General features: G+C 47.0%; 1 protein-coding gene across 4 annotated transcripts in view; it reads right to left on the bottom strand.

Annotated features, from left to right (window-relative positions):
• Window positions 1-11,233: 11,233 nt before the first annotated feature.
• UBE2H (ubiquitin conjugating enzyme E2 H) overlaps window positions 11,234-23,516 on the bottom strand; it is a 123,389-nt gene continuing 111,106 nt past the window's right edge. For all 4 annotated transcript variants that reach the window (XM_033193633.1, XM_033193632.1, XM_033193634.1 and 1 more), the window contains 2 exons: window positions 19,741-19,869; window positions 11,234-15,568 (listed from right to left, as the gene is read on the bottom strand). In XM_033193633.1, the coding sequence (XP_033049524.1) occupies window positions 15,444-15,568; window positions 19,741-19,869 (254 nt within the window). In that variant the 3' untranslated portion in view covers window positions 11,234-15,443. The remainder of the gene's footprint in view (window positions 15,569-19,740; window positions 19,870-23,516) is intronic.

Genomic DNA, 23,516 nt, shown 5'->3' with positions numbered 1-23,516 from the left:
AGGCCGAGGTGGGTGGATCACAAGGTCAGGAGATTGAAACCACCCTGGCTAACACGGTGAAACCCTGTCTCTACTAAAAATACAAAAAATTAGCCGGGCGTGGTGGCGGGTGCCTATAGTCCCAGCTACTTGGGAGGCTGAGGCAGGAGAGTGGTGTGAACCCAGGAGGCAGAGCTTGCAGTGAGCCGAGATTGTACCACTGCACTCCAGCCTGGACAACAGAGCGAGACTCTGTCTCAAAATATAATAATAATAAATAAAATCAATCAATAAAATAAAAATAAAGCTGATTAGAAGCTGCATGCACGGGTGAGCTTGTCAACCGATGACCTTCACCAGTTGTAATCTGATTGGGCCATTTCACTGGGAAACTCCTAATGTTAGTACCTTTGGGTCCTTCCTCTTGAGTTGGTCTGAGTACTTACAGAGGAGCCCTTCCATGAGTACTTACAGAGGAGCCCTTCCATTTCCCGCCTGAATGGAATAAGCCTGGCTGCCAGGCTTGTGGGAGCTGAGTCAGGGAGGGAGACTGTGATACCATTCCTCACGTTAACTTTCACTTGAAACCTAGATTTTTGGTATGGTAATTTCCCCTCAGTTGTATTCATATCCCCTCCTAGCAGAATCCTCTAGTCTTCTGCTCAGCTGGGAACGGGTCAGTAGCCTGGGTATACAGCGGTGGGGAGGAGCTCTAGATCCCCAAAATGTCTTAAGCTTTCTTTCTTTTCTTTTCTTTTTTTTTTTGAGGCTGGGTCTCACTCTGTCACCCAGGCTGGTATGCAGTGGCTTCATCACAGCTCACTGCAGCCTTGACCTCCCCGGGCTCAGGTGATTCTCCCAACTCAGGCTCCCAAGGAGCTAGGACTACAGGCCTTACGCCACCACACCTGGCTAATTTTTTTGTAGAGACAGGGTTTTGCCATGTTGCCCAGGCTGGTCTCCAACTCCTAGCCTCAAGTGATCTGCCCATCTCAGCCTCCTAAAGTACTAGGACGACAGTCATGAGCCACCGCACCCACTGTCTTAAGCTTTCAACCCGACCTGTTACAGTCCTTCATTTACCCCTCACTGATCAGAGGAACCTGGAACCACTCATCTTTGGGGTGGGGGTTTGCAGCGTTTTGCTTTTAATCTATTAAGTTAGTTACTACAAGTACACCTGTTTTCCAGTTTTCAATTTGTTTGTTTGTTTTAGAGACAAGGTCTCACTGTCCGCTAGGCTGGAGTGCAGTGGCGCAATCATAGCTCACGGTGACCTGGAACTCCTCGGCTCAAACAACAAGAATCTTTTTGTTGTTGTGTTTTGTTGGTTTGCCGATGTCTACTCTTCCTTACTTTGTGTGTCTGTGGGTTATGTGCCTTGCCTGCTTTTGTAACCCTCTACTGTCATTTTAATGGAGTTTTGGTGTCGGAGGAGTGAGATTAACCTGTATGGTCAATTGGCCATCTTTTTTTTTTTGAGACACAGTTTTACTCTGTCACCAGGCTGGAGTGTAGAGGCATGATCTTGACTCACTGCGGCCTCACCTCCTGGGTTCAAGTGATTCTCCTGTCTCAGCCTCCTGAGTAGCTGGGATTACAGGTGAATGCCACCATGCCCGGCTAATTTGTGTATTATTAGTAGAGACAGGGTTTTGCCATGTTGGCCAGACTGGTCTCAAACTCCTGGCCTCAAGTGATCTGCTTCTCCTGGCCTTCCAAAGTGCTGGGATTACAGGCATAAGCCACCATACCTGACCATCTTTAATTGAAGTAGTTCCACCTTCTTCTATTTAAAGCTTTGGTTCAGATTAATTCCTTTTTTTTTTTTTTTTTTTTTTTGGAGACGGAGTCTTGCTCTGTCGCCCAGGCTGGAGTGCAGTGGCACGATCTCGGCTCACTGCAAGCTCCACCTCCTGGGTTCACGCCATTCTCCTGCCTCAGGCTCCTGAGTAGCTGGGACTACAGGTGCCCACCACTGCACCCGGCTAATTTTTTGTATTTTTAGTAGAGATGGGGTTTCACCGTGTTAGCCAGGATGGTCTCGATCTCCTGACTTCGTGATCCACCCACCTTGGCCTCCCAAAGTGCTGGGATTACAGGCGTGAGCCACCGCGCCCGGCCTAGATTAATTCTTTTATCTATACTTTTGGAACTCTCTTCCTAAGGCTCAAGATACGGCCTTTCCCATTTTGGCTATTGCAGACTCTAAGAGGACATGATAACCTTGGGCTTGTAACTGCACCTGAATACCAAAGATGTGTATTACTCAGGATTATTGATTGCAAATGACAGGAAGGAGCTTGATGTTTTCCCCTAAAGGAGAAGTCTAGGGAGGTTCTCAGGCAGGCCCTCCACAACCTGGCTCTAGTCTCAGCAGCTCAGAGCTTTGCAGCCCCAGAGGGAAAAGGCTCTTCTCTTTCCCAGTGGTTTCAACAGAAGCCCCAGTCCCGTGCTCCTCTCTGAACTGAGTAGGGGGTCTGACTGGCTGGCTGGGTCAGAGGACGAGGTGAGGGAGGCAGGGTTGTTCCCTCAAATAGCATTGCAGTACTGATACCAGAAGAAGGCGGAACAGATGCTGGGTAGGCAGAAATAACAGGTGTCCACTGCAGGGCGATCATACCAGCCTCATGGCCTTGCTGTAAGTTAAACCCTTAGCTGGGTGCCTGAAACATTAAAAACACTAGTTGCTGTTGCTGTTGTTACGACTGTCACTGTCAACAGGGAGACGTTGTGGCTCGCCTTTTTATCTTGAACAACACATTCCTTTTTTTTTTTTTTTTTTTTTGTATTTTTAGTAGAGACGGGGTTTCACCGTATTAGCCAGGATGGTCTCGATCTCCTGACCTCGTGATCCGCCCGTCTCGGCCTCCCAAAGTGCTGGGATTACAGGCTTGAGCCACCGCGCCCGGCCGAACAACACATTCCTTTGCTAGGGCCAGAAACAGGCACAGAGCCTGTTTCCCTCAGCCCCCTGGCCATGCAGTTGGCAGCGAGGCTCAGCAAAGCCTCCTGATCCCATGCTCTTCTTTCCGATGGGTCTCCTCTCCTTATCACTCTCCAGTTCATCCCTGCCTGCTCCTCCAGGTGTCACACCTTGGCCTCACCCTTCTCATTGAAAGAGCACACATGTACTTTGCCACGTACTTAGCTGCTATCTTGGAGTGATTACTTGGAGTGTGGGTGTTGTTGCTTTGTGATGGTTGCTCAAATAAATTATAAACTGCTTGGGACTGGGGCCAGGGTCTCATATGCCTCCAGCTAAACCCCTTTCTCCAAGGCCTGGAATGCAAATCTGGCCACACACAGGATCCAATAAGTCCCAGGCAATCGAGGGGTCTAGCTGGTGGCAAAGCCTGGAGGGAGGACATCAGATCAAGGGGCATTTGGCCCATTTCTGCCAGTTAAGGACTGGGGTCCACTGCTAGTCACTGTGACAGAGCCTGTTCTATATGTTGGCAAAGCCAACCTTTCCTATTCCTTAGTAACATTAATAGAATCCTGATTTTTTAGAATTGTAAAATTTCAAATATAGACCTTAAGACTTTTACTTAAAAACAGACTAAAGGCTGGGTGCAGTGGCTCATGCCTATAATCTCAGCACTTTGGGAAGCTGAGGCGGGTAGATCACTTGAGGTCAGGAGTTCAAGACCAGCCTGGCCAACATGGTGAAACTAAAAATACAAAAACTAGCTGGATGTGGTGGTGGGAGCCTGTAATCCCAGCTATTTGGGAGGCCGGGGCAGGAGAATGGCTTGAGCTCAGGAGTTTGAGACCAGCTTGGGCAACAGAGTGAGATCTCACATCTAAAAAAAATCCCAAATAATTACCTGAGGATGGTGGCGTGCACCTGTGGCCCCAGTTACTTGGGAGGCTGACGTGGGAGGATCCCTTGAGCCCCGGAGATCGAGGCTACGGTGAGCTATGATTGTGCCACTGGACTCCAGCCTGGGCAACGGAGTGAGATCCTTTCTAAAAATAATAATAATTTATTCATATCATAACATACTACTTGCTGTTTAAATTTCCCCAATTGTCTCACAATTTTTTAAAAAGCTGACTTGTTCCAATAGGTTCCAAAGATGCAAGGTCCACATTACACTAGAACCCCAATTTTATTCAAGGGGGCGATGTGCCCAGGTGAAGAAGTATATTTCCCAACATTCCCGAAGCAGGGTGTGGGCCTGTGGCTCAGTTTGGCCCAAGAGGTTTAAGTGGAAGCGTGAGCGAGGCTTCCAAGACTCCTTAAAAGGAGCTGTCAGGCCAGGTGCCATGGCTCATCCCTGTAATCCCAGCACTTTGGGAGGTGGAGGTGGGTGGATCACTTGAGATCAGGAATTCAAGACCAGCCTGGTCAACATGGTGAAACCCCGTCTCTACTAAAAATGCAAAAATTAACTGAGTGTGGTGGTGGGTGCCTATAATCCCAGCTAGTCGGGAGGCTGAGGCTGGAGAATCGCACGAACCTGGGAGGTGAAGGTTACAGTGAACCGGGATTGCACCACTGCACTCCAGCCTGGATGACAGAGTGAGACCCTGTCTCAAAAAAAAAAAAAAAAAAAAAAAAAAGGAACTGTCAGCTGAGAAGAGCACTTTTTCTCTGGAGCCCCAGCAGCTATATTGAACCAGGAGGTGGCTTTGCAAATGGAAGTCAAAGCTAGAATGACAGACAGAAAGAACAGGAAATGAATTTCCCATTCTTTATTTCCAGTCTTTATTATAGAATCATTTAAGATTAGGTTTAGTTGTAATAAGTAGAAAACTAAAAAATTTATAGCAGTGCCTTAAATATGCTACAAATTATTATTCTTTTTTTGAGACAGGGTCATGTTCTGCAGCCCAGGCTGGAGTGTAATATCACGATCTTGGCTCACCGCAGCCTCAACCTCCTGGGCTCAAGTGATCCTCACACCTTAGCCTCCCTTGTGGTTGGGACCACAGGCGTGTGCCATCACGCTGGGCTAATTTTTTAATTTTTTGTAGAGATGGGTCTCCCTATGTTGCTCAGGCTGGTGTGGAACTCCTGGGCTCAAGTGATCCTCCTGCCTTGGCCTCCTAAATTGTTGGGATTACAGGTGTGAGCCACCGTGCCTGGCCTATTTATCTATCTCACATAAACCTAGTTAAGAGATAAGCAGTATGGGGAAAATACAGTGGTTCCGAAAAACCACAGACTATTAGGTATCTATTGCTGCATAATGGATTACACCCAAAACTTAGAAGCTTAAAGCAGCAAACCCGCATTCCCATCTTTTTCCCAGTTTCCGAGGGTCAGGAGTCCGGGAAGCTGCTCCCAGGCTGCTGCGGCTCAGGATCGCTGATGCGGCCTGCTGCAGCCATTCCTAGCTGCACCGGGTCCGGGCATCCACAGTCGGCTTACGCGCTGGTTGTCGCCAGGCCTCAACTCTTGCTGGCTGTTGGTTTAGGGCTTCGGTTCCCAGCCAGGTGGGGCACTCCAAAGGAGAGGGCAGCTCAAAACAATCCGCTGCCTTCCCCCAGAGCAATGACAGGAGACAGAAAGAGGGAGCTAGAGAGAGCCCTGAAGGTGGACGCCGCAGTCTTCACTCAATCTCCGCAGGGAACGCCCTGCAGGCCCAGGTATCCTTCCCGTCCCTTCCACCTGCCCCTGTGCTCCAGGTCCCCCAGGCTCCAGCCCTGCAGCCCGAGCCCCACCCACTGTCCTCGCCTCCCGCCCTCCCGCTTCAGGTCTCTGCCTCTCCCTTTCTCTCTTTCTGTATCCTTTGCTTTGTGCCTCTGATGCCTGACCTGGCCCCAAGCCAATACTCCACCATCCCACCCCTTTCCCACCGTGCCCCCCGGTCACGTTCCCCCGGGCCAGCCAGAACGCTGACCCCTCCCCAAGTCCACTCCCCGCTCTCCGCACAGCACGGGCCACGCCCTACCCGGGTGCCCTCCCTTTAACCAGCTCCTTCCCATCTTGCCGGGTCCTGATCCAGCCCCCTGCTCCAGGATGCCCCCTCCTAGCGATGTGTGAGGCTTTCATGATCCTTCCTCCTCCTTTCCCGACAGATCGGCGGGGGAGGTGGGCTGAACCGCCCCTCTCGTCGTCACCCCTGCCTTGAACGCCCCGCCCTGCTGGGAGGGTTTGGTGGCCGTGGCTGGCACTGCGGCAGTGTCCATGTCAGCTCTGACGCCTCTACCGAACTCTCTGTTTTGGGGGCTCTTTCCCTACAATGGTCACGTCGATGAGGAATCTACCTCCCTCCCTGCCCGGTTCCCACCTCTCAGGTGGGGCAGATGCCAGAGGCCTCCGGGGTCCACGCCCGCGGGCTCCTTGGACCGCCCCGCCCGACCCCGCCCCACCCAGACATCCGCTCGCGAGCCGGTGCCGAAGCACGAGGCACGTACGCCCCCTGGTGGCCGAGGCGGGGACGGCCGCGTGGGCTCCGCAGCCTCGCCCCACCCCGCCTGCCCCGCCCAATCCCACCCACCCAATCCGCCTCCTCGCCCCGCCCTGCTCACCTGCTGGGCTGCGCTGTCCACGCCTCGAGCCCGGGACAGCTCGAATTCCCCGGAGGACAGGTGTAACCCACAGAGTGATTCCCTTACCGGGGGCTGCTAGACTCCGGCCCATGAGGCAGGGCTGGCGGCGTTCTCACGTCCTGGAAGTCACGGCCCTTAGGGGACCGAGGCGCTGCCCAGACGCCCCTGACTGCCAGCTCCGGCCCTGCTACCCAGTCCACCCCCAGGGACCGGACTGGGTGCGCCGTCCACCATTCCAGTCCCTGGAACATTATCTGCGGATTGGGAGGTTCTGGGTTCTGCCCTAGATTCCCAAGCAAAGTTGCTCCTTTGCTCTTGTGACTCGCCTGCTTTGTAGTTTGTTTTGTTTTGAGACGGAGTCTCGCTTTGTTGCCCAACCTGGAGTGCAGTGGCACGATGTCGGCTCACTGCAACCTCCACCTCCCAAGGTTCAGTCGATTCTCCTGACTCAGCCTCCCGAGTAGCTGGGATTACAGATGTGTGCAACCACGCCCGGCTAATTTTTGTATTTTTAGTAGAGAAGGGGTTTCACCATGTTGGCCAGGCTGGTCTCTAACTCCTGACCTCAAGTGATCCACCCACCTCGGCCTCTCAAAGTGCTGTGATTACAGGCGTGAGCCACTGCGCCAGGCCTGCTTCTCTAAAGATCTCTGCTGCACGGAGAGGCTGCTAGGCCCCCACTTCTGGATAGGTAGCCAGCTGTGGCTATTATCACATTTTTCGTGGTATATAATTTTAATTAATTTTTAATTTTAAAACGAGTGTAAATTGTTCTGCAAAACAACTTTGTTTTGTAGGACCACGTGTCACTTTAAATGTTGAAAGTGTAGCGTCCAAATTGAGATGTGCTTTGTGAAATACCCCCTGGATTTCAGAGTTAGCACAAAAATAAGAATCCAAACTATCTCATTCTTTTACTGTGAATTACATGCTGAATTTTTGTTGTTTTTTGAGACAGAGTCTCACTCTGTTGCCCAGGCTGGAGTACAGTGGCGTCATCTCGGCTCACTGCAACTTCTGCCTCCCAGGTTCAACTGGTTCTCCTGCCTCAGCCCCCCAAGTAACTGGAATTACAGGTGCCTGCCACCATGCCCGGCTAATTTTTGTATTTTTAGTAGAGCCAGGGTTTCACCATGTTGGCCAGGATGGTCTCGATCTCCTGACCTCAGGTGATCCGCTTGCCTCGACCTCCTGAAGTGCTGGGATTACAGGCGTGAGCCACAGCGCCCGACCTCATGCTGAAATATTTTTGATATATTGAGTTCAATGAAACATTTAACCTTTTTTAAAAAAGGTTTGAATGTTTTTACTAGATTTACTAGAATCTAAAAACTAGATTTACTAGAACTAAAAACATTTACTAGAATGTTTTTAATGATAAATGTAGATCACATTCTATTTCTCTATTTCTGCACTAGGAAGTGGGTTTGAGGTAATCTGGAGTTTTATTTTCTGGCCCTACTGCAGGCACCGGAGGCTGGGGACACCATTGTCAGTGAAAATGGGGATGTGTACAGGGAAAGGCCCTGATCCTCAGAGACCATGACCATAGAGTGAGCCCTGGGCAGGAGGTCAGCCAGGGAGCATCTCACAGGGCCCAGGTGGCATGAGGGTCACACAGACACAGGTGCCCACAGCCCCAGCGGGCATTGGGGGCAGGCACTCAGCTTGGCACAGCATGATTCTTGGAGGGAACACATATGGATGGCCTGAGGACCCAGGTTCTAGCCCGGTTATGCCACTGCCTATGTGACTAAGCCACCTGGCACAGCATAAGCAGTTAATGTCCTGATCTACTTACCGAAGGGCTCACTGCAGTGAGTGAGGCTCGCGAGGGGAAGCCGTCTTCAGCCCTGCCCATGGTGGTCCCCTCTGGAGGAAGGCATGTTTCTGGAATCCTGATTTGTTACCAGCACATAATTTTCAAATTGGCAGAAATGCATCGTTTAGACAGGTGCAGTGGCTCATTACAGCATTCTTACTTTTGTGCTAACCCTGAAATCCAGGGGGTATTTCACAAAGCACATCTCAATTTGGACGCTACATTTTCAACACTTAAAGTGACACGTAGTCCTACAAAAAAAGTTGTTTTTCAGAACAATTTACACTCGTTTTAAAATTTAATCCCAGTACTTTGGGAGGCCAAGGTGGGCAGATCGCTTGAGCCTAGAAGTTCAAGACTAGCCACGGGCAACATGGCACAACCCCATCTGTATAAAAAATACAAACATTAGCCGGACATGGAGGCATGTGACTGTAGTCCCAGCTACTCAGGAGGCTGAAGCGGGAGGATCAGTTGAGGCTGCAGTGAACCATGATTATGCCACTGCACTCCAGCTGGGGCAACAGAGTGGGATCGTGTTTCCAAAAAAAATAATAATAAAAAGAAAAAAACGCATCTTTAAAAGCCCTGTCCTGTGCGTGTGAACACACACGAGTGGAGTGCAGGTCCTGAAGCGCTGCTTATAGAACTGAGGAAAGCGGAGGCGAGGCTGCCCACAAGGAGGCTGAAGCTTCTCCAAGGAGCGTCTTGCTGCGCGCTGGCCAGCCTTGGTGGCCAGGACCCCAGGAGAGGAAGCTGAGGGAGGCCTGAATGCCAGCTGCACCTGGCGTCCAGCACCCCATTCTAGGTGCACTGTCAACTACAGGCACAGCCAGAAGGGTGCAGTTTTCTCTTAGGGAGTCCAAGTCCATTGTTGCCACCTCTGACCCCTTGACACCAGGTCCTGGGAGTCAAGTCCTGAGCCCCAAAGAGCTCTGAGGAGCTCAGGTCTACAGAAGTGCCCTTTCCGAAAATAAACACCCTTCACTATGTAGATGCACACACACGCGCACAGGCACACGCGTGCCACACACACAGAGGGAAATGCTCCTATCTTTTATCTTCTAACATTAAATCCCTGGTCGGGATAACTCTTCAGTTCCAAGAAGTTGGGGGCACACACACAGTACAGCCTGAGGCCCAAGACAGCAGGCTTGGGCCCAAGCTGCACTGTCCAGGGCTCAGCGGGGTGTGAGTCCCTGAGATGCCACTTACAAATAGGGCTGCTTCAGCCTGCCAGGAGGCTGCAAGGCCTCTGCAGCTCCAGGGATTGTGGGAGTCAGAAAAATCCTTTGTCTTGGTTCTGGGTGGGGAGCAGGACACCCCCAGATCCAGTGTCACAGCCACTCATTCCCAGGGGGACAGAGCAGCCTTCAGAGCCAGCAAGAAAGTTTTGAGGCTCAGAGCCCACCAGCTTTCTTTTCCAGGACAATGTGCCTCAGAAACCCCGGTCCCCTTCCCAGGAAAGGAACGACTCAGGCAGGTAGTGACAAGCCATCTTCCACTTGGGAAGCAGCTAGACTGAGGCTGAGAGGGTGAGTGGTGCTGGGTGAGATTACCAGGGTTGGTGGAGGGGGGCGGTTGGGAGACCCAAGTGCCAGCGACTGCACTGAGACTTCTCCTTGGTGGGGGGCGGGGGGGTGTTAAAAGCAGCTGCCTTATGTGAGATCAATGCAATGACTGTTCACGTGGCCTAGGTACCTCTTAAGTCCCCTTTAGGCTGGAAAGTGCTCTACACCCCCAAAGCTCTTTGGCCTAAAAACTCTAAACCTGTGTTCAAACCTTGGTGTTTCGTGGTTAGTATCTAGCATCCTCTCTGTTACTCTCTCCTGTGACAGGGAACTGTTTCGCGGCCTGGGTGGAGTTGAGTCACAGGGTGGCAGAGTCAGAACCTATTAGTCTAGGGATGTCGCTTTACAGCTCAGTACCCAAGGTCCATGAAAGCCCAGTGAGGGGCCTGAAGTTGCACAGCTGGCTAATGGAAGGGCTGGGACTCGAACTTATAGCTCTGTGGTTCAGTCTGTTGGCTAAAGGGTCCATGAGTGCCACCCACAAAGAGTGTCTTAAACATTTTGCTTCTGGGCTCTGGAGGCATCCAGGGTAGCTGGGGGGGTTCCCTGCCAGTGGGGAGGGAGCAGGCACTGGCACACCATTCCTCAGCAGTCCCACCTCATTCAATCTGGCAGGTAGGTATGAAGCCGGGCCAACTGGGGAAAATGCATCAGGATGTAGGGAAGGAGAAAAAGGAGTTTAGGGGAATGAACAAGGAGAAAACAGTGGAAAAGAGATGGAATGAGAACACACGAACAAAGCAAAACTATTTCCTTTGTCTTAAGGTCCTGCTAACAAAACCGTCTCCATTAGACTGAGCAGTATCGCCATCTGGTGGTAACCGAGAGCAAACGCTTTAGAAAGCAATCGAAATGCTGGTCTAATCCAGCTAGCGTTTTCCCATGCAAAATCCACCGTTCCTCATCTCCCAGGAGGCTTAGCACTTGGCAGAGGACCACCTGTTTAGGCAGATCGGCCCCGGCAGGAAGCTGCACTGTCCGTGAACTCCAGGCCTCGGAGTATCCTCACTGGGTGTGTGTTGACAGGGCTTAGAAGGTTTAGGCATGGGGGTAGATTGGGACCTTCGGGCTTTACAAGGCTCTAGTGGAGGAGCCTCACAGGCCCGTTCATAGCCAGCAGTCTTGCATCTGAGTTCCAGGTTCAAGGACAGGCCTCTGGGCAGAGCCTCTAGGTTATCACTGCCTAAGGGTGCCACTCCCTTCCCAAACTAATTTAGTCATCTGCATTCCAAGAGCTGCTCAGCCAGAAGCCAGCGTCTGCTGCTCAAAGGAGCCAGAACAGAGAGGGTGTTTTAGAAAACCAGCTGAGAGTAATCATGAGGGCTATTATCTTATTGATCAAGGTCCAGCCATTTGCCAAGGTATATACACGTTTATTTAAAAAAGTTTACAGTTTTCATTATACACAACTATTAAGAGGTTATAGTCAGAGGAGGCATGTGTCCTGTTGACAGACGTGCCTACTAGATCATCACAATGCAAGAAGAAAGGTGGAAGGGAGGAGACAGGGCAAGGAAAAATAAGCGATAAAAAGCTTCAGATTTCAGTTACGGGCTGGCAGTCCCTTTTATCTTTTCAAGTATCACACAATATGTACCAAATACAATCCATAAATAATGGCCATTTCTTCCCAAGCCCACAGCCAAGATGAGTGTTTGGCTAAGTTCAGAGCCCTGGCCCTTCCTCAGATGAGTGGAAAACCTGCGCACCAGAGGGCCGATTCCCCCTTCTCAAAGGGCTTCCTCCCACTTACCCATCCCTAACGGAATCGCCGAGGTGTTAAGGGGCCAGAGAAAGCACAAACATGGATTCAGAAGTCCAAAGAAATGCAGTTCGTTGCTCCCAATCAGAAATATTTGATTTCATTCAACAAGGCTGGGAGCCCAGGTGGGAAGTCGATAAAAAATCTTGCCAACTTTTGTAAGTGGCTTTTACTTTTCTAAGTCACTGAAACAAGGAAGGGCCACATGCCATTTAAAATCAAACACTAGTTCCCAGAGACTTGGTGTCTAGAAACTTGACCCACTGAGGCTAGTGGAGGATCTGTCTTTCATGATTCTCAGCCATCCCAACGGGAGGCCTAATATAAAGCACGTGCCAGGCCAATGCCAACTAGGACTTCAGGGGGCCTTTGGAGGGAAAAATTCCTTTGAGAGGAGACATTCCTCAGGAGCTCAGATCAGCCAGCTGGCAGTCAGAACAGCTTTTAAAGAGGATGAGAAATGTTAGGTACTGGAGAGATGATATGGCAACTCCTGATAATGACCTCACTAAGTATAAAATGCTGGTTGAAACTGCACAGTAACCTCAAGGAGGGTGATGAGATTGAAGACAAAGCCAAATGCCAGTGTCCAGGATGGCTACCACTGACCCTGTGCCCATAAGCCCCCGGTGCTGGGGCTTCCAGAGGGAGCCTAAGGGGGGTGGATTCAATGTTGCCAGGTTGCAACCATCTTGCTTGTTGGTGTTTGGCAAGAGCTTGAGCTTAGTTATGCGAACAGGGGCAAAGAATGGCTTGCGCTGGTAAAACATGAGGATCCAAAAACTATGGGCACTAAAGCACTAAAAAGGGGAGGGAAACCACCAGAAGTGGCTCTGACCTGCTGCCACTGCCACCACCTCTAAAGCCAAGAATGTACAGCCTCTGCCCAGGGATCTGGATGCTTTTCTGAGTGTTGGAAGGGCAGCCTGGAAAGGCATCTGGTGGTGAAACACCCCTGCTCCAGACTTACGCTACCATCTATTGTAGGGGGCCCAGAGTCCTCAGATTCACTGCCAGGCCTTCTTCCAGATCTTTCTGTACCTGTATTGTATGTTTTGGGTTCCTACTCACACCTCTCCCAGGCGCAGGGAAGGGACAAAAAGCATAGGAAGAGACTCTGTTCAACCCAGCAAAAGTCAGTTATCCAGCGGACAGGCGAAGCCCCACCCAGAATGTAAACATGCACGGGACCAAGGTTAGTGCCCAGACAGGACAGACTTGCACAGAGCAAGAGGGCATAGTGGGATCTATGCGGCAATTACAGGAGCTTCCAGCGCTAACAGAGGAGCCTTATCCCACCTTCATCATACAGACTTAGATGGAAACATAGTCTCTCGCTCACACTCTTCGCACGTGTGCACACACACACACACACACACACACACACACTCTGCAGCCACACTCAAATCTGCTTAACTCCTACAACCTCCCCCAGCAGGTCACTGGACAATTCTGCACCTTCCGCTCTCTGGTGCTGGGGCTCTGGTCAGAGGCGAGCCAATGTCTTATCATTAGAGAGATGTGGGATTAGGTAAGGGGCAGAGCTATGACACTGCTCACACACCTTCTCGAAACTGGGGTCTACTCGGTTTTTTGACAAGATCAAAAGCAATTCTTAACTGGTCTTTTTTTTTTTTAAGGTAATTAGAACACTATTGTTTATACAATATTGAAAAAATACAATTTTTTATTGTTTGAACTCAAATCACCACCCAGCACTTTAAGCCTACCCTAAATAGCACCTACAATAAATGTCATAGCACAAGCAAACTGCAAAGTCAGCAGGTAAGCAAGTTAGACAGTGCCAGCAGAGACCCTCCCTCCCCCAAAGCAATGAGAAGACAGCGTGCTAGGTAAGAGTGAAGTACATCATTACATGTTAAATAGTTAATACTACCCTTCCAGCAAGCCACAGATGCTAGATGGATAACTCAGTACGGTTAACTAACCACAGCCCTACATCACTGCACTGTTTTTTTTTTTTTTTTTAAAGAAAACCTTTTGCTTCATGCCCGTAATTAACATAAAGTAAATTCTTTGTCTTTTTATTTAGGAAAATAATCATGCTAAAAGCAAGTTGTACTTTATATAGATTTTCAAAGAAAAGATTGATTGTGCTTTTTGAATAAAAAAAGAGAGGGTATCTTCCAACCTTACTGACTTAAACCTTGTGGAATACAGCACTTCTAAACTAAAAACACACGTCAAAAAGAAAAATCAAATAATCCCAGTGGGATGCTCAAAAATCGTCTTTAGAAGGTTTTAGGATTGGCTAATTCTGCTATTATCTTATTGGCTGCGGCAAAAAAATACAGAGCTGCTGTCTAAAATTTCTCCAAACTCCCCTCCAAGTTCAGCAGGCAACACTGAGATCTGAAAGAAACTCTGCAGCAACCTGGACATATGGTTAGCTGAGTCGACATTTGATTAGCAGGCATTTTAAACTGATTTCCTCTTAACATACACAGGAGAGAAAACATTTTCTTCCTGCAGGGCATGTTCTACTACATCGTATTTCTGAATCCCTTCTTCCTATTCGGTCACTCTCTGAAAAAAGTTGGTTTGTTTTTCACATGTAGAATCACTCTGGGTACAAAAACCTTTATTTATTCCAATTATTATTCATTTTAAATTTAGAACCTGTGTTGGGTCTAAAATACCCATTTCCCACTCCCACAAGCAGATGATGACCGGGCTGCTGCCAAGAGCAGCAGAAAAAGGGAAAACCAAACCAAAACACCCAAGTACCCAGGGCTTTGCATTACCACATGGGTCTTCTCCTCAAGTCTAATGGTCCATGACCGGCTTGTCCAAGGAGGCAGCTGCCTCTTGGTAGGTGAAGATGAAATCTGCAACCTTTCTAAGCACAATACACACACACACACCAGAAAAAAATAACCCCCCGAAAACACAACTCTCTTATTTAAAGCTCGTAAGTTCAGGGTAGCGGTCTCAAACTGCCAAACACTAGGACGAGGACGTGACTCTGCATGTGTTTTGGATGAGAGGAAGCATCGTCCCAGTCACTTTTCTCCTCCTGTGCTATCCTTTCAAAAACAGTCTGGATTACAAGTTCTACCCCAAGAAAAAGAACCGGTTCAGAAAATACTTCTCCAAGTTTCTCCAACAGAACACTGTGGCTGCAGGACCTGGTAGTGTGAAGGGCAGGAACTGACATATGAAAATGTACTTAAAATCAGAGTCAAAAAAATGGTTTTACGTTTTAATACTCTAATTAGCTCCCTGGTTTATACTGTAACTCCACAGAGGACATAGGGCCACCTAGGATTCACAGGAAGGAGCGGCTCTGATTCTTATGTGGCTGGCTCTAATGCCCCCACAGCAGGCCTCTTCCTCCCCAAGTTTTTCCTTTCCATTTTGAAAAAGCACTATTTTATCTTCACATCCAAGAGCTGGTTGGTTTGGTTTGTTTCTTTGGAACCATCAATAAAAGAAGCGATTTTTTCCTGTTCTTTTTACTCATGTCTACCTATCAGAGCGGCTATTTCCTTTGACAGTTCAGTAGCACACAGGCTGACTTGGCCACATGGACTCATGAATGCATGCATTCGGACCGCATATTGCTACCAAATGGAATGTGGGAATATGCTATGCACCTCAGGTTGAGAAATGACCAAGAAATCAAGATCTAAAGGGTGATATATAATATATATATATCAATGCTATTATTCATAAAAACCTTGTTTAGTAATAAAAAAAATTGCTTTGTTTAAATATGAATATTATAGTCTGCTTCTCATGGTTAGGAAATAATAGTCTTTCTGAAAAGCAGGTGCTTTTTCTACTACAACTCCATATCCTGGGCCTCATCTTCGGAAAAGTCAGACATCGAGCTCTCCGACGAGCTGTCCCCGGTGCCCTCTTCCTGTTCTTTCAGCGCCTCCTCCGTGGCGTATTTCTGGATGTACTCTGCACCAGGTGGGAGAGACAACAAGGGCAGTGAGTGGGCAGGCATGCGCTTGGCGACCCCAAAAAGCTGGCAAGGCTGGGGAGGTTCAAACTTACCTTAAATACCAGGGGGGACAAAGACGACAGTCATCATGGTCACTACAGCTAAGGGGAATCCCACAGGGAGACTTCTCTGGGACAGGGTTTCTGCATTTTGCCCCCTGAGGGAAGGGGTATTGGGAAGAGCAACACAGCAGGCTCAGCTTGCAGGGGAATATGTGCGCTGCAGCACCCCAATAACTCTTCAGGGACGGGGGAAATGGGAGCCCCATGCTTTCTTTTTACTTTCACCTCCCAGATAGTACAGACAGGACTAGTCATGATTCCATAGTAATTTTATAAGGAAATCCCCCATCATTTTTAGTCCTGCAGTTACATCATTACAGTCAGCCCAGGTCTATTATTTTAGGAATCGATTTTAGTCTAAACAGATCCTGCCTGTCAGGTTTTTGAAGCAGCTGGCAAAACCATCGCTCAATCTGCTCAGGACTAAGCTGCTATATGGAGACATCACTTGGCTCTGGGTGGCTTTTCCATGTATAATTTACCTGAAGGTAGATTTCCACTGCTACGGCCTTGGTGGAACCCTAGGCTGAATAAGACTGCTGAAACTGCTTTTAAGAACTGCTGAATAAACAAACTTGTTCCTAAAAACTCTGTTTTCAAGTGAATAGCCTACACATAATAGGAAAAGACAAGACAGAAACCTATTCAAAATGCAAGCCACACAAAAACACACCCTTGTGGCTTTGTTTTTCCTCCTATAGAGTTGCAGGGACTCACTGCAATAGGAAGATAAGCTGAGTGGCCAAATGGGCCTACCGGATTTAAATAACTAGCACAGGGCCTAGCTAAGAATGTTTTTATATTTTAAAGATTGTCTTAAAAACATAAACAGAATGTGTGATAAAGGCCACATCTGGTCAATGTGGTCCTTTACAGAAAAGGTTTGCAGACTTGAGACTTAGAGCCCTTCAAATTCATTATAACAAAACTTTATGCTAATGATTTTGATGATATTAAAGTAGCCCATGATTAGGTAGGAATTTACCTTAATTTACATTTTAGAGTGAAATAAATGTTTATTCAAACTTTAACAATTTTATTTTTAACCTCTAATGGGTTGGCTATTTTGCATCTTCCTTTGTAGAAGCTACACATTGACATTGTTTTTTTGACACTAGAATTTGATACTATCAGCCCTCTTTAATGTATTCAAGGAAACAAATGTGTATTAAGTACTTAGGACAAGGCCTTTGGGATAGGGAAAGGAAGAGCAAGGTCACCAATGAGGAGGAGGAAACAGAGGAAGATAAAAGGAAGGAGCTGCTGAGTGTCACCAGAGGGAAGCAGTTACAGAAGAAAAACGGCTGAGGCAGTCCCAGCCACACTGACCCCCAAGTCCTGCCAGCTATGACATAGGAGAGGTCACTCCAGGGAAATGCTTTGCTTTGTTGAAAGTAAGTGGCTGGGATGCTTAAACACAACCTTAAGAGAGAACTATGGCCAGGCGCAGCGGCTCAAGCCTGTAAACCCAGCACTTTGGGAGGCCAAGGTGGGTATATCACCTGAGGTTAGGAGTTCGAGACTAGCCTGGCCAACATGGTGAAACCCATCTCTACAAAAATACAAAAAACTAGCCAGACGTGGTGGCACACGCCTGTAATCCCAGCTACTGGGGAGGCTAACGGAGAATCACTTGAACCTGGGAGGCAGAGGCTACAGTGGGCTGAGATCGCACCATTGCACTCCAGCCTAGGCAACAGGGCAAGACTCCATCTCGGAAAAAAAAAAAAAAGAGAGAGAGAGAGAGAACTATATTTGAGACCTTGTCTCAAAAAAAAAAAAAAAAAAAAAGGAGTAAAGGCAAAGAGGTAGATTCCACTCAGTATCAGTATCAGAGAGCCCTGAATGACAGGCAAAGATGTCACCCAGCAAAGGGTTCTGAGCAGGGAAGTGACAGCTTTAGACAGTTCCAATGGTGCCCAGTGCTATGCGCTATCCAATATTTAAACACGTTTACAAACATGCACTATAAGACAGTGCCAACTAAATATGAACGCTGACTGTGTTAGGTGTGTTGAGTTGGTGGTGACTGCCACACAAATGGAAATGTCCAGCAGCAGCTTGGGAGAGAGGCCAGGCCTAGACACACACATTGAGAAATCATCTCCCTGGAGGGGACTGACTGAAGCTGTGAGAGGTGAAGCAGCTCCCCAGGGGTGAGAGGAAGAGATGGAGCCCAGGGACCAAGTCCTAAGTGAATGACTACATTTAGGAAACGGAATGAGAATTTTCCAGAAAGGTGAGGGTAAAATATAACACTTGCAGAGAGGTCCAGCAAAATGGAACCTGAGAAGAATCCAAAGGATTGGGAAGAAATGAGGGCACAGATTAAGCAGAGGAGGGGAAAAAAATGAGAGTTTATGGTGAGGATGCAAGTTTGAAAATGGAAGGGAATAAACAGCACGACTCCTAAGGGAGCCCACAGGAGCAGATCACTGCTTCTGAAACAGGGAGACCTCTGGCGGGTGCAGGAGGAAGACTGCATTGGGAGGGGCGGGGGGTTGGGAAAACAAGATCACAGGTTGGTGGTCGGAGTGAGTTTGAGAAATGAGGAAGGGTGTCTCTTATTTCCCACAGGAACAAAGAAAAGATGTAGGGGGGAGGGGAGAAGACATCAAGGTACAGCAGGAACTGGGGGTGAGCTCAAGTCTGATGGCCATGATTTTCTCAGATTTCTAAGAAAGACAAAATGATAGCCAACGTGAACATTTCCTAAGGCTGGGGGTCCGTACACTGGAGTGAGCCATTCTAAGATAAATGCAGGCTCGGTTCTTTTTGTAAATGAGACTATAGCAGATATGTACTGAAACAGGGCTACTGCTAAATTGTTGAGACGGAACGCATATGTGAACTAGAGAAATATACTCTGCTCCAAGATATCTGTGGTTTGCAGACATTGCTAAGTGATTCCTATTTCAAAGTTTTAATATAGTCTCATAACAGCACTTTATCTGGCTGAAACTGCCTTTTTCTTCAAATACATGTTTGCTCAGCTATATATTTTGCTACATAAATATTAATTTGCAAAGCACTTGAGATCTACTTAATTATAGTAAATTTATTTCTGCTTTATCTCAACAAAAGCTCCAAACAATACCCTATAAAGACCTTGGAAGAAGAATTAGAAAACAAACAGAAGAAAAGCTACTGTTTCATGAATAGTCCCTGTTTGCCTCATACCTGCACATTTCAGAGTGAAGACCTGCACATTCAAGCTCTGGTAAATTACTTCTACTGCCACCTCTTGCAAATGTACCTCAGATAGGCCACACATTTTGAGGAAGCCAACATTCTGGACTGCTATGCAGACGGGCCCATCATGTGAAAAACGGGTTAGATACTAATGCCTGCCATTGGTTAAAAACAGCAGGTATATTACACACTTTGAATTCCTTTGCTTCTTGGTGGAGCTTCATGTATCTAGACTTTTCACTATGAAAAGTAACAGAGGTAAAATGGACAATCCAGTGAACTCAGGTGGAGCTTTAGATTTTTTTTTTTCTTTTTTAAAGACAGAATCTTGCTGTCACCCAGGCTGGAGTACAATGGTACAGTCTAGGCTCACTGCAACCTCTGCCTTCCGGTTCAAGCAATTCTCCTGCCTCAGCCTCCCGAGTAGCTGGGACTACAGGCACCCACCACCTCGCCCGGCTAATTTTCATACTTTTAGTAGAGATGGGGTTTCACCATGTTGGCCAGGCTGGTCTCGGCCTCCTGACCTTGTGATCTGCCCGCCTCGGCCTCCCAAAGTGCTGGGATTACAGGCGTGAGCCACCATGGCCAGCTGGATGTTCTTTCGCAAACTTATCTTCATTTAAATCAAACTCACATCCCATCAGCATGTAAACTGTTTCAAGAATGGGAAAATAGGATTCTAAATCCTAAAGGATGAGCAAACTGGTGCTACTACCACCCGAGGTTGGTGAGTGCTACTTCAGCCCACAGCTGTCTCTTTTTAGGCCTGAGAAAAAGTATTAGGAACTAAGTAATTTAAGAAGGACTTTTAATGACTGAAGCCCAATAGATTTAAGTTCTTCTGTCTCCAGGTAAACTACGCACCCTCTTACCTTTAATTTTCTGCTTGTATTCTTCTGGTCGGTGGAGGTACATGGCTGCAGCATCACCATTGAGAGGATCTATGGGGTTAGGATAGGCCAACAACTGGGGCAGGAAGGACTCAAATATATTGGTAAGATCTGAAAAACCAAACAGAAACATGTCATGCACAGGAAATACAAGTTCACCTAAAGTTCACCTGCATTCAGTAGTCAAGCTGCTTACCTTCTTAGATATTTAACTACATGGGGATGATTCTCCATACAAGTGTGCTCTAGTACATGTGACCTAATATTACACATTCATTTCAATACCAATTAAAATTTTTAATTTTAATTTTAATTTGAAGAATGAGATAAAGATATACCTGATACTCACTTTGAAAGACAATTTTCCCAATTCTATTTCACTCTGTTTCTATGGCTATTTCACACAGCCATTTTCTACAGCTTACAAAACTCCCCACTGTGAAAGGTATTCAAATGCTGGGTCTTAAAAGAATTGAAGATAGTTTTTTTTGTTTGGTTTGGTTTGGTTTTTCCGCTCTGTTGCCCAGGCTAGAGTGCAGTGGTGCAATCCCAGCTCACTACAACCTCTGCCTCCAGGTTCAAGCGATTCTCCTGCCTCAGCCTTCCAAGTAGCTGGCACTACAGGCGCCTGCCACCATGCCTGGCTAATTTTTGTATTTTTATTAGAGATGGGGTTTCACCATGTTGGCCAGGATGGTCTCAAACTCCTGACTGACCTCAAGTGATCTGCCAGCCTCGGCCTTCCAAAGTGCTGGGATTACAGGTGTGAGCCACTGTGCTCAGCCTTGAACACAATTTTATAGGACTTGACATTTAATTCAATTCTTGCAACTTCTAACGGAGGTAAATACAACCAATTTTTCAACTATTCTGGGTAATGAGGATAGGAATTATATGGACCACATAAAACCACAAATATTCATAAGACAGATAAGCACCAATCTACTACATTTATTTATTTTAAAAAGTTTCTTTTGAGAGAGGATCTCACTCTGTTGCCCATGTTGGAATGCACAGGTGTGATCATACCTCACTGCAACTTCAAACTCTTGGGCTCAAGCCAACCTCCCAGCCTCAGTCTTCCAAGGAAATTGGACTATAGGCATGTGCCACCATGCCCAGCTAAAAATTTTTTTTTTTTCTTAATAGAGACAGGGTCTCCCTATGCTGCCCAGGTTGCTCTTGAACTCCTGGACTCAAGTGATCCTTCCATCTTAGCCTCCCCAAGTGCTGGGATTACAGACGTGACATTTATTAATTCCTTTCTTGTCAGGCATACACAGATGATATCTATACACAGTTAGCAAACGACAAACACCCGCAGTTACCCAGCGTTTTAGAAAAGCAGGCCCTGAGAACCTGGATATAACACAACCCACGTGCCCCACAGCTCAGAGATGCTGTAACTTCCACTCTCTGCTCCTCAGTGAACTGTGGCACCCCTGAGAAATAGAACGAGATGAGAATGCTTCCATGACTCTGCCCCACTCCAGCGACTTTGTCATGTTTTATATCAAACATTCCTGTTTCTGGAGACAATGCTGAAGTATACTAAGTAGCATAAAAAAACTATTAGTTAATTTAGTCAACTCTTTCAACGAATTTTTCTTTTAACAATGGGCGCTCCTCTGCAGTATTACAGAATGCTTCGCCAAGCCACACTGCTTGAGATCTGTGGTTCTCAGGCAGGGGTGATTTTGCTCCCCATGGAATTTGGCAATGTCTAGAGACATTTTTGGTTGTCATATCTAAGGGGTGCTACTGGCATCTGGTGGGTGAAGGCCAGGGAAGCTGCTAAACACCTACAATGCACAGGACAGTCCCACAACAAACGATTATCTAGACCAAAATGTCATCAGTTCTGAGATCTAGATAAAAGGGGTAGGCAAACCTTTTTGTAAAGGGTCAAATACTTTTAGGGCTTTGCAGGCCACATATGGTCTCTGTCGTATCTATTCAAAACTCAGCTCTGCCACTGTTAACACAAAAGCTGCCAGAGTATAGGTCAACAAATCAGTGTAGCTGTATTCCTATAAAACTACATATACAAAAACAAGTACCCAAGGTCTGCCCAACTTTGCTCTAGAAAATCTTACCTATAAGAGATGGCTCTTATCACCGTAAGGTTAAGAAGCTGAGCAGTTAGAGAATAATCTAGAGCTGTGTTACTCAACCGAACTTTCCGCAGTGATAAAAACGTTTTATATGTGCCCCATCTAAATCAATAGCCACTAGCCACAAGTGGCTACTGAGCACTCAAAATATGGCCAGTGTGAATAAGGAAATTAATTTTCAGTTTATTTAATTCTAATTAAATTTAAATAACCACACATGGCTAGTAGATCCGTATTGGACAGTGCAGGTCTAGAGAATGATGGGCTAGAGGGCCCCATGACAGCTACCACGTCCTGTTCTCACACACCAGGTATTGACACAGAGCAGCTCTGCCTTATAACAAAAGCCACAGACTTGGGGTGATTTCATCAGGGTTTATTTCACCTTTATAAGGCTGACTTCAGAACAGTCTTAAGAGCCACTTTATAGTAAGGTTCTCACGTACCACGAAAGAAATGCTGACACTCTTAATCAAAAAAGCAAAACAAAAATCACCTTCCCAGATAACCCCCAAACTATCTGCAGTAAGATTTTCACCGATGTTTTCTTTTCTTTTTTTTTAAAAAGGGAAACAATTATTATGGTACAAAACCATTGAAAACTACTTGTTTTAAATGGAAAAAAATGCTTATACTTGAATGCTGGGTAGAGAAAGGCCATAAAATGGTATGTTTTCTAGAATTACAACTATGTACAGTGTGTATGCATAAGACGAACATTTTAAAAAGCTATGTCAAGGCAATAGGTGTGTAACTTCTACTTTTCACATTTCAAATGACATTTCTTTTGCCTTTAAAAATCAACATTTTTGGCTCACGCCTGCAATCCCAGAACTTTGGGAGGCCAAGGTGGGTGGATCACATAAGGCCAGGAGTTCGAGACCAGCCTGGCCAACATGGTAAAACCCCGTACCTACCAAAAAACACAAAAATTAGCTGGGCGTGATGGCGCGCGCCTGTAGTCCCAGCTACTTGGGAGGCTGAGGCAGAAGAACTGCTTGAACCTGGGGAGGTGGAGGTTGCAGTGAGCCGAGATTGCACCACAGTACTCCAGCCTGGGTGAGTGAGTGAAACCCTGTCTCAAATAAATAAATAAAATAAAAATAACATTTTCCTGTAAATATGTCCTTTCTATTTTGGTGTATGTTTGAAATATCCAATGAAACATGAAAAGTCTGAATATGTTTTTATTTTCTTATCTTTATCCTTGGGTGGGTGAGTTATTAAGGCAGTGGTAGAAAATGCCAAAAGGTAAGCAAATTAAGTTTTATAGGCCAGACACAGTGGCTCACAACTGTAATCCCGACACTTTGGGAAGCTGAGATGGGTGGATCACCTGAGGTCAGGAGTTTGAGACCAGCCTGGTCAACATGGTGAAATCTCGTTTCTACTAAAAATACAAAAATTAGCTGGGTGTGGTGGCGGGTGCCTGTAATCCCAGCTACTTGGGAGGCTGAGCCAGGAGAATTTCTTGAACCCAGTGAGCCGAGATATGTGCCACTGCACTCCAGCCTGGGCAACAAGAGCAAAACTCCATCTCAAAAAAACAAACACAAAAACAAAAAGCAGTAGCTTTACAATTGAATGTGATCCCAGAACAGGGAAGAGTCAAACAATAGTTATATGAAAAGTAATTTTTTTTTT

This window comes from Trachypithecus francoisi, unplaced genomic scaffold (genome assembly GCF_009764315.1).
Source record: "Trachypithecus francoisi isolate TF-2019V2 unplaced genomic scaffold, Tfra_2.0 Lachesis_group4, whole genome shotgun sequence".
NCBI classification, from domain to species: Eukaryota; Metazoa; Chordata; class Mammalia; order Primates; family Cercopithecidae; genus Trachypithecus; species Trachypithecus francoisi.
The sequence above is the reverse complement of the archived record's forward strand: the minus strand, read 5'-3'. Positions and strand labels throughout refer to the sequence as shown.